The following is a 12,141-nucleotide window of genomic DNA, read 5'->3' as shown; positions in this document are numbered from 1 at the left end:
TTAATGTATGGTATTTCTGCTCTCTTTGGTATCAGTTCTTGTAAACATCATTTTTTGTATCATTTTTCTATATTTCTTGGATATTTGATGTAGTAGCTTAAATTTTCAAACTTATGTATTAAAATTCTCTTCTTCGGCTACCATGTTACAACTCACAGCGGTGTATATGTCTCCATCTTACTACCCATACATCTACAGAACTCAATAAAATATAAAAAGAGCACCAAAATTATCCACGACATAGAATAATAATGCTTCAAGGTTAATCGGTGCCGAAAAATTAAGAGCCGAGAGAGCGATGCGTCTCAGCGTGTTACATCAGCTGATGATGTAAACAAAGCAAGCACGTGGCGGGGCCTTTAAATGCGCGTCCCTTTAAACCTCCCCGTTAATGTAAACTATCACGCGAGAACACATTATTAACTTACTACGGGGATGTTTAAATACCTTCTCCTTGTGGCTTTAACATAGAAAGTACTGAAGATCAAAATATGTAAAGGATAATGACAAGAACATAATTTAAACGCCCGTCCCTTTAAACTCAACTCTTATGTAAACTGTCAGGCGAGACCACATCATTTACTTGTCACTGGGATGATTCAGTACCTTTGCTTTGTGGTTTGAACATAGAAAGTGCTGAGGAAGATAGAACAATGGAAAGGATAATGACAAGAACACAATGACTTACAAATAATTATGTCTTTTAATCAATGTTTGTATAAAAATAGTTTATCAAGGATCATCTCAACAATAAATGCCCAAAAATGGATCAATTTAAAATATTGTCTATTAGAAAAAATATACAAGTAAATTAAGTACAACAACAACAATAATAAAAATAATAATAATAATAATAATAATAATAATAATAATAATAATAATAAAATAATAATAATAATAATAATAATAATAATAATAATAATAATAATAATAATAATAATAATAATAATAATAATAATAATAATAATAATAATAATAATAATAATAATAATAATAATAATAATAATAATAATAATAATAATAATAATATAACTTCTTAAATGAAAGTTTTAAAACACATCACAACCATCACTCTTTCATATCAAAAATCATGCCAGAGAGAGAGAGAGAGAGAGAGAGAGAGAGAGAGAGAGAGAGAGAGAGAGAGAGAGAGAGAGCACCTTTACCACACTATCACAACACCCTATAAAAAATCACAAACTGAACACATCACCAAACCACAACACCACACACCATTAAGTTAAGGCAACCACACCATACCACACTTCACCATACCTCACCACACACCCATCAAGACCCAGTAACACCCTCATCACCATTAATACTCATCACCAACCTCCTTCTGTCCTCTAGTAGTCTATCTAAATCCTTCATCACCACTACATCCTTCATACTAAACCATTTTCTGTCACCACCACATTCTACACCATTCTCTTGACTCTCTCCCTCTTCCCCATGCCCCTTCAGTGCCCCATCTACCCCCTCAAGCCCTTCACTGCCTCCCATCACCTTCCAAACACCATTCAAAGTCAACCAGAAACTCTCAGATGCTGTTTTTGCTGCAGGAAAAATGTTTGCAGTCCACAATGATATTTTTGAGTTTTTTCCTGTATCCTTCACCTCCTCAAGGTCAAGAGAGCAAAATACATCCTTAAGAGTCCTACCATACACCCTCACATCCTTTAAATTGCCAGCCTCGGCCTTCATTTTGGCATCAAGATCAAAGGCAACAGTGACATAGAGGTCTTGGTCTTTATGTGTGATTGGCACTGTGTGGAAGAGAATGCCAGGTGGGAGGTGTGCTGTGGTGCCTTGGGTGTGTGGCATGGCAGGGCAGGGTACAATGGTGCAGTTACTGAGGATAATATCACCAGACAGCCTCAAGGTCACCCCAATTTGGCAGTGCTCAATGACGTAGTGAGTGTTCGAGTCTTGTACTTCTATCCGGATGTCCGAAATGCAGGACTCTATGATGGTTCCTTGTGTTCTGGAGTCCTTCATAGTATCCTTAGTGTTGTCTTTAGCATCCTTAGCATCCTTCCCTCCCCACCAGGCACTCCACACCTCTCCTGTTACTGGTGTTCCTGTTAATGCCAAGTTCACTAATAAAATCCTTCGCGGTGTTGAAATTCTCTACATACTCCGCCATAGTGCCAAGGTGGTAGAACTTTGACTGTGGGAGGGTGATGACCTTGAAGGAGGCACCACGGACCAAGGGAAGCATCTGGCAGCGGTAGTCAGTGAAGTCCTCAGCGCTGGCTGCCTCCATGCGTGTGCCCAGGCAGGGGAGGAGGTGGGCATGCATCTAACTCTGCCGCCAGGGGTTTGTTGTCACTGTACCACTTAAGCAGACGACGACACACGCCACTGCTTAGCCAGAACACACTGTCACTCCATACCTCCTCCTCCTCCTCCTCCTCCTCTTCCTCTTCCTTGCTGCCTCCTGAAAACAGTTTATTTCATTACCAATCTAGTTAACTCTTTGACCTTCTCTCTTCAGTAGAGGAACACATTTTTTACCATGAGATTTGTGTATGACTGGACAGTTTTATTTAGATTACAAAGAGTCTAAGGAGGTCAGAAGATTAATGGCTAGACTCTTCACTATTCTAATCCCATGGTAAGTATCTGAAGCTGTATAAAATCACCAAATAGGAAGCGGAATAAATGTGAAAACGTGTCATGGTACTGAAGGGGTTAATTGCCAACCACTCTGAAATACTTTTACTTGTTCTACACCCACATCTAATCTTTGAACTGGAAAGAAGGATCACACTTTTCTCGCTTACTATCTTCTATGTGCCTATAAAGACTCTAGGCCTTGCTTATGATGGTGTTGATTGCTTTGTGTTGCAGTGAAAGGGTTAACCAGTACTCTCAATCATTCACCAGTACTCTCAATCATTCACCAGTACTCTCAATCATTTACCAGTACTTTCAATCATTCACCAGTACTCTCAATCATTCACCAATACTCTCAATCATTCACCAGTACTCTCAATCATTCACCAGTACTCTCAATCATTCACCAGTACTCTCAATCATTCACCAGTACTCTCAATCATTCACCAGTACTCTCAATCATTCACCAGTACTCTCAATCATTCACCAGTACTCTCAATCATTCACCAGTACTCTCAATCATTCACCAGTACTCTCAATCATTCACCAGTACTCTCAATCATTCAAACCTCTCTCTAGTACACTGTGGAACTCCTGCCTGCTTTTGTATTTCCAGCTTCCTAGGACTTAACTTCATTTAACAGGGAGGTTTCAAGACATTTATCCTTTTATTTTGGCTAACTTTCTCAGACCTGCAAGGGGACTGGCAACTAAGTGGGTCCTTTCTGGGGGGAGGGTTTTGTTTAATGTTTGTTGTCCTTGGCCAGTCTTTCCCTCTTATATCAAACACACCAAGCCAAGACACGCTGAAACACACCAAACACACCACAACAAACAATCAAAATGCCAATCACCACCACAAAACACACCAAACACACCAAAAACACCACAAACTAACAATCAAAATGCCAAACACCACCACAAAACACACCAAACAAAGCAAACAAACCCCCAAAACAGCAAACAAAACACAGCCACAGCTACAGCTCACCTCTGCGAAAAATGGCACCACTGGCCCGCATGGCACTGACGGAGGGTTTCTGCAGCACCTCCAGGCACTCCTGCACACTGCTAGTGCCGGCAAGTGCCACCTCTGCCCCCCCACCACGCAGCACATACACCCCATGCCCGTGCCCACTTCCAGGGAGGAGGGATGGCCCAGTGCCACCACGTCGGCACTCTTCAGGCTATCCATGTCTGCAGAAACAGTGCCAGTGTTATTTTGAAGCTCACAACCTAACCTAACCTAACCTAAAAAACAGAGAGAGAGAGAGAGAGAGAGAGAACTAACCAACCTAACCTAACCTAATTAACCCCCAAGACAAAAAACTAACCTAAATAAATAAATAAGAAATATAAATCAATCAATCAATCAATAAGAATAAATAAATAGGTAACCTACTCTATCCTACTCCCTATCTTACCGAGAGAGTGACAGTCCAGGCAGTAGGTCTCTATGTCATCGGCACAGGTTACCAGAGTGCCAGGGCCAAGCAGGGAGCACAGGGGGAGGTAGAGTGCCAGCTTGAGGTCCAGCATCTGTGGCACTGCATTACCAACACACAGACCTGAGGCAGAGAAAAGGATGCGGAGGAGATGGGAGGGTGAGAGGAGGGAAGAGGAGAGGAGAGAGGAAAGATGGAGAAGGCTGGAGGCACACAGACAGACAGATAGATAGACAAATAAACACACACACACACACACACACACACACACACACACACACACACACACACACACACACACACACACACACACACACATGCCTGAAGAATGACTGAAGGAAATGGGACTACCAACCTTACAAGATAGAAGAGAACGTGGGGACCTAATAACAATGTATAAGATAGTTAATGACATTGAAAAGATAGACAGAGAAGACCTGGTGCTGGTGACGGAAGAAGATAGGACAAGAGGACATGTAAAGATCAGGTTGAGGCAGTGTCAAAGATATTGCAAAATACAGTTTTCCACACAGAACGGTGGAGAAGTGGAATAAAATTGTTACAGTACAAAATGTGCAGAACTGTAAGGGAAAATTGGATAAATGGAGACATGGAGACAGGACACTATGACCCCCGCTTCAACCCTGGACAATGCTACTAGGTAAACACACACACACACACACACACACACACACAGAGACAAACAGACATACAACCAGACAGATAGACAGACAGACAGACACCCTCCCAAACTTACCGTCAACAGGAATAGGAGCAAATATCTTCCCCAGGACACTGTACGAGGGGAGGCGCTGGCTGCTGCCCCCTGCAACACAACACAACAACACAATGCAATGAGGGAAGCTGTGAGGGGCTGTGTTGTCAGACCTACACGTGGCAGTCCCTGTATGAGCAAACCTACTTAATTCCATTTATCAATCACCATCTATAAATTTATCTAATATTCTTTTAACCCCTTCAGTACCATGACACGTTTCCATATTCATTCTGGTGACTATTTGGTGATTCTATACAGCTTCAGAAACTTATGTGGGGGATCAAAATAGTGAAGCTTGTGGCCATTAATCCTCTGACCTCCATAGATCCTTCCTAATGTTAATAAAATAGTCTAATCATACAGAAATCTCAAGGTAAAAATGTGTATCAGTACTGAAAGGGTTGAAATAGTGAAGACTATGACCATTAATCCTCTGACCTCCATAGACCTTTCCTAATGTCAATAAAATGGTCCAATGGTACACAAATCTCAAGGTAAAAATGTGTCCCAGTACTGAAGAGATCAAGGCTCTCCACTGACTCACCACTAACATGATTATTGAGTCCGTCCCATTCACTAACACTACAATTCTCAGTGGTTAGGTGGTGGTGGTGGTGGTGGTGACAATCTCAAATATTTTCTCTAGATGAAGAAGAGGAGAAGGAAGAGGAGAGCAAAAAGTTAGGAATAAAGGAAGAAAAAAGAGAGAGTTGAAGATATATGAAGAAATGGTACAAGAAAATTAAATACAAAAAAAAAAAAAAAAAAGGAGAAAAGGAGGAAGAGGAGAAGCAATATAACAAGAAAAAAGAGAAATAAAAAAGCAAAAGAAAAGAGGAAGAGGAAGAGGAGGAGAGAAAGTAAGGAACCAGGAGAGAAAGTTAGATGCCTCTCAATATGTTCGCACAGGTATGCACACCAATTAAGACATAGGTAGTAGTAGTAGTAGTAGTAGTAGTAGTAGTAGTAGTAGTAGTAGTAGTTAAAAAAGAGGAGAGGAGAGGAGAGGAGAGGAGAGGAGAGGAGGAGAGGAGAGGAGAGGAGGAGGAGGAGGAGGAGGAGGAAGATGAGGCAGAGAGGAAAGAGAAAATGATAAAGAAACAGAAGAACAAAAAACAGAGGAAGAAAGACAGGAAGAACAACAGCAACAAAATGAAGAAAAAGAAAAAAAAGTTAAATGAAGAAGAAAAAGAAGAAAAGATAAAACAAAATAAAATAAAGCTAAAATAAATACAAAACACACACACACACACACACACACACACACACACACACACACACACACACACACACACACACACTCACCAGAATGAATAATAAGGATCTTCTTACTGTAGAGTACCACGCCAAACACACACACACACACACACACACACACATACTCACCAGAATGAATAATAAGGATCTTTTTACTGTAGAGTGCCACGCCAAACTCTTGAGAGAGGTGAGTGAGTGCATGCAGGGTGGAGCCGCCCACACCCAGCTTCTGGGCAGGCGGGTCAGCCACCACATAGATCGGAACCTGCGCACACAAACCAAAGGAATATTCTAGCAGTGCTGAGTTGTTTAACCTAACCTAATCTAACCTAAAAGTGAGTTATGCCATGAAAACAAAGAAACATCAATCTAGTAATACCAAGCTGTTTTTACCTAACCTAATCTGATCTAACCTAGCCTAGCCTAGCCTAGCCTAACCTAAATTGAGTTGTGCCCACAAAACAAAGAATATTTTAATAGTTTTTAGTTATTTTACCTAACCTAACATGAATTGAGTTATGCCCACAAAACAAAGACATAGCAATCAAATAATGTCCAGTTGTTTTTACCTAACCTAACCTGACCTGAGTCACCTTACCTTGCCTGACCTCACTAAACCTAATTGTAAGCTTGAGTTATGCCCACAAAACAAGGAATATTCTAGTAGCGGCAAATTGTTTTACCTAACCTAACCTTAATTGAGGTTTCGCCACCAAACGAAGAATATTTTAATAGTCTTGACTTTTTAACCTAACCTAACCTAGTCTTATCTAGCCTAACGTAATCTTGAGTTATCTAACCTAATCTTCTTCTAATCTAACTTAACCTAACTTGCCTAGTCTAACCTAATGCAATTTTCTTAACTATTTTCAACCTAACCTAATCTTCTTATCTAATCTAACTTAACCTAACCTAATGCAATGTTCAGTTATTTCATCTTATCTGAATTTAATAAGGCATTTTCACACTCTCTCTCTCTCACTTCTGGCAGCTGTCCAGCGGCTCTCTTGAGCTGCACCTGCTCCAGGAAGCACAGCCGCTGAGCCTCATCAAAGGTAGTCAGCACCACAGCATCCCAGAAAGGTGTCTTGTTGTCACTCTCTGCAAAACACCACACTTTGGACCACCACCAGCATCACCACCCCTGCCTTCATTCCCTCCCTTCATCAGTCATCTGTCTAATTTCTTGTTTCAACTAACTCATTAAGGCTTTTATTGTATGCATCTCTTCTCAGTTGTTCTAGGTTTATTCCACTAACATTGCAAACCTTCTACTTGGCTTTATCAACAAATTAACCACTCTACAAACTCACACTGTCAGAAAAAAAACAATACAATGAAATAACAGGAGGAATATTTGTGGTATATCTCTGGAAACTGCATCTCTTCAATTATCGTTTTTCTTCATAAACTATCACCTACTTGACGTCTTCTGGTATTATTGCAGCTTCGACCAATACACCACATATAACTCTACACATTCTCACGGTCTAGATCACACTTCTACCAGCATTTCTAACCCCATTTCACCCTATCGGAAATTAATAATAACTTTAGGACTTAATTTATGTTAGATTAAGTTAGGTTAGGTTAGGTCTACAAGCATTTCTAACCCCATTTTACCCAATCGGAGATGAATGATAACTTTAGGACAGAATTTAGGTTAGGTTTGATTTCCCCACCCTAAAACCTCACTTTCCCAGGAGGTTCCCAAGCTTGTTAGATATAGGGAAAAGAAATACAAGATAGGCTATATTGGATGAAACTGCAAATTTACCCTTCTTTTTATAATTAACACACACACACACACACACTCTCTCTCTCTTACTTTGGCCCCGCAGCAAGGAGTAGGAACGAAACACATCCTGCATAGCTCTCCTTATTTCAGGACTCCCGGGGCTCCCCATGGCTGCCAGCACACACAGCAGGCCAGGGCACCGTGCAGACTTCAGGGGGCGTCAGTGGCAGCAGTGAGAGTGAAGTGAGAGTGGAGTGAGAGGAGTCTAGAGTGAGGAGGGATGTTCTATCAGCTGTAGATTTGTCAAGTCTGCCACGCGAACAGCTTCCAACCCCGCTACAATGCACTCCTATTTATTAGTTTATTATGCTATATACTCAAACAAAATGAATTATAACGAGGTATAAACATGTCAAACTAAATTATAAGTCACTGTCATTGTAACTGTCGATGTATATTATATCCACTTGTATATTGAAGTTTTAGTACAGGAAGGCAGAGAAGCGGTGCAGAGAGGAGGAATACTCGTTAAACAGTGAAGAGAGAGAGAGAGAGAGAGAGAGAGAGAGAGAGAGAGAGTGGTACGAACATACCAGATTTGGTACACTTGAACTCAAAAGTACATTTGGTACGACTTTAAATGAATTTGGTGGGAAACTGTTTGTCCGTAAGATTTTTCGAATCTCATGTTTGAAGTTTTCCAGCTAATAATTGACTGGCTGTTTCCATTCGAATGAAAACGTATTTGTCTCGTACAACGTCACTATAACTGATATCACGCTTGTCAGAATACCACCGCCGCGTTGTCTCACTCTCCTTTTAATAAGACACCGCCAAGCTCCACCGAAGTGACGGACTGTGATTGTAACCTTCGTCACTAGAGTATAATTGAAGTTGTAATGGTTTATAAGGGTATTTGTAAGATTCTAGTGAGTCAGTGACAGATTAACAATATTTTTGCATTATAAACAGGAGAAACTCTCTTGAGAACTCGGCTAGTCATCTGTGTGGCCTTGGAAAAGTCATGGCAAGAAAGCAGAACATTTTCAATGGTGCTTTTAAGATTCTAGTGACAAATTAACAACATTTCTGCATTGCTATCAGTAGAAACACTCTTGAGAATATGGAGAGAGAGAGAGAGAGAGAGAGAGAGTACTGTTACGTTAAGCCCGTTTCCACACACACACACACACACACATTAATGATAATAATCAACACATGCTGATGCTGCTCCTGCTGCTGCTACTAGTACTACTACTACTACTGTTACTGCTATCACCACTACTACTACTGTTACTGCTATCACCACTACTACTACTACTACACTCCCTCACACACTTCCATTTTTCTTTTCTTCCTCCGTTATGCATTTCAGGCGAGCAACAGCAGGAAACACTGAGAATTGAAGGAAATGGTGACGAGTTGACGCAGGGAGAGAAGGGGGTAGGTGGGGCGGGGTCTGGGTCCGGGTCATGGTGGGTGCCTGGCGGTCTGAACGGGGTTATACACAACCATTGCCTTATTTAACACAGTAATGGCTAATCATCTACTTTGGTGGTTGATTCTGGCTTTGCTTCACTCTCTGCGTCTGGAAACACAGGGGCGTGCAGGCAAACATTGGTGGACTGACCTCGGGGAAGGCAGGGCTGAGGTACGTGTCCTGTGGCTGAAAATTACGTACGTACGTATTTCATTTTAAAAATCGCCACAAGAAAAAAGGCTCCCAGACTGGTATACACTACACTTTTAGAAACAACAAATAAATTAACTAATAACCAAAACATAATATCTTTACCGGGTGGTTTGTTTAGATGGCGCGGTTTAACGAAAGGTCTTTCTGTCAAGTCAACGGGTGACAAACACAACATAATGTCGAGATGGAAAGCACAGCCAATCTACGTCATGTTACATTTTCTGAGTAGGAAAAATATTTGCTTTCCAGCCAAATAAAGAAAACACAGATTCCTTGTCGTATAAAGATTTTTGTTTTCAATTTTTTTACCGTAAAAATTTTTGAATTTGAAAATACGAATAGTTAGACTAAATTTTATGGAATATTGTTACTTGAATCAAGTTTTTCACATCTTTTAAGTGTTATATCAAGCATCAAAACAATCCTAGGCGTGGTAATTAAAAAATATATATTACGCAGTGACTTTAGTGTTATTTTTTCGATAAACCAAAACACAGCTGGACTCGATTCTGTTGTGGCTTGAAACTTGCTTTACCTTGCAAATAACAAATCAGATATCAGAACAATGCAAACTCCATTAATAAAGCAGAAATATTTAAACCCTTACGCAGAGATGTCCTTTTTGGAGCACGGTTGGTGAGTGACTCCACCTCCCTTGCATTCACTCCTTCACTCCACCTCTCCCCTCCACCTCCTCCTCCACCACCTCCCACACCCAGGGGCCAGAAAACACCTAGAAACACATGCAAAACCCGAGAAAAATAATAAAATACGTTTAAAGAATAGTTTCCGTGGTAGCGGGAGTCGGCGGGGTCGGGTTCCTTATAATTAGGTATATTTAAGACGTTCTGCTAAGATTTGGTACGTTTTCTTTATCTGATCTGGTACTATTAGCACAAGCAGTCTGGCAACCCTGGAGAGAGGATGGACTTGAAGGTGGCATGAGAAACGAGTGCTAAGAGTGGGGAGGAGGGACAGGAATGAGGGATAGGGGCAGCAAGCATGATACACGTCAGAGGCAGCTCTAGCACAATAACAATGAGGAAATATGAATAAAATACGTTTATATATATATAAAAAAAAATCTAGTTGGCATATATTTTGTAGCATCACAGCACAGTTTCCATATAATACAATCTCAATTTAAAACTATATGCCTCTTTAGGACATGCTACCCTATACTATGCTACAAAATCTCTTCATTCATATCAAATAGTGAGAAAATACTGCTCTCCAATATGGTTTAGTGAAAAAATACTTATAAAATAGAAATGACTGGTTGTAATAGTGCTATACATATATCATCTCTTCCCACACCAAATCATTCCTTTTCTTATTGTAATGGACAGACCTTTTGAGCATTGTTTAGAGAGAGAGAGAGAGAGAGAGAGAGAGAGAGAGAGAGAGAGAGAGAGAGAGAGAGAGAGAGTAAACTATACAATATCAAAACTAGTTATTGAGATTCTTACCCCTTGAAAACACCCCAAGAACTTGCACTACAGCCTGTCAACCTCCTCAGTACTGGGACACATTTTTTACCATGAGTTTTGGGTGTGATTAGACAATTTTATTGACATTAGGAAGGGTCTATGGAGGTCAGAAGATTAAAGGCCAGAGTCTTCACTATTTTAATCCCTACACAAGTTCCTGAAGCTGTATAAAATCTCCAAATAGTCTCCAGAATGAATATGGAAGCACATCATGGTACTGGAGAGGTTAATTGTGTGGAATTCTTGTTAAACTCAATAAAAAGAGCTTGGATGAGAGGATAACTTGTAACAGAGCTTGATAAAGAGTTAAATACACAAACAAAATGAGAACAGTGGTGGTTTGAGAATGCAGGGAGGAGAACAGGACACAAGAACATTAGAGAAAGAACACAATGTCAGAATAATTAGAACAAAGCTGATTTTAGAGAACATACTTAGAACACAGCTGGTTTTTGAGAACACAATGAGAACAGCTGGGTTTGAGAATGCACGGAGAGGAACAGAACATGAGAACACAAGAGAAACCAATGCCACCACAAGAACACAGCTGGTTTTAGAGAACATAATGAGAATGGAGCTGGGTTTTGAGAATACAGGGAGAAGAACAACACTAGAATAACACAATGGCAATCCAACAAGAACACAGGTGGTTATTTTAGCACTCAAAAGGGTCAATGTTGTGAAAAATAATGACAAGTGATGAAATTTGCCACTAGTTTAACCCCTTCAGTACTGGAACACATTGGGAAGGGTCTATGGAGGGCAGAAGATTAATGGTCACAGTCTTCACTATTTTAATCCCCCAAATGAGTTTTTGAAGCTGTTTAAAATCACCAAATAATCACCAGAATGAATATGGAAATGCACCATGGTACTGAAGGGCTTAAAAGAGACCATGGTTAGCATTAGACGTTAGAAAAAAAAAAAAAATGAAGCAACAAAGAGGGAAAAAATAGAAATAATAAGAAACAGATGACAATAAAAATAACAAATAAAGGAACATGCAAATAATTGAAAGAAGAACAGAGAACACAGCTGGCTTTGAGAACACTGCAATGAGAACTTAGATGAATGAGAGAACAAATAACTTAATAAGAAGACTGGCAACTGAGAGATTT

At 40.2% G+C, this 12,141-nt stretch overlaps 1 protein-coding gene across 1 annotated transcript; it reads right to left on the bottom strand.

Annotated features, from left to right (window-relative positions):
* Positions 1 to 1,097: 1,097 nt before the first annotated feature.
* LOC123518258 (fucose-1-phosphate guanylyltransferase-like) lies at positions 1,098 to 10,230 on the bottom strand. The gene is given in 11 exon segments (XM_045278989.1): positions 1,098 to 2,018; positions 2,065 to 2,300; positions 2,302 to 2,443; positions 3,614 to 3,763; positions 3,766 to 3,819; positions 4,047 to 4,190; positions 4,825 to 4,893; positions 6,232 to 6,367; positions 7,085 to 7,203; positions 7,931 to 8,048; positions 10,141 to 10,230. Coding segments are annotated over 11 exon segments (1,950 nt in total). The 5' UTR covers positions 10,195 to 10,230; the 3' UTR covers positions 1,098 to 1,290.
* Positions 10,231 to 12,141: the final 1,911 nt, after the last annotated feature.

The sequence above is a fragment of the Portunus trituberculatus genome, chromosome 6 (genome assembly GCF_017591435.1).
Source record: "Portunus trituberculatus isolate SZX2019 chromosome 6, ASM1759143v1, whole genome shotgun sequence".
In the NCBI taxonomy this organism is placed as follows: domain Eukaryota; kingdom Metazoa; phylum Arthropoda; class Malacostraca; order Decapoda; family Portunidae; genus Portunus; species Portunus trituberculatus.
The sequence above is the reverse complement of the archived record's forward strand: the minus strand, read 5'-3'. Positions and strand labels throughout refer to the sequence as shown.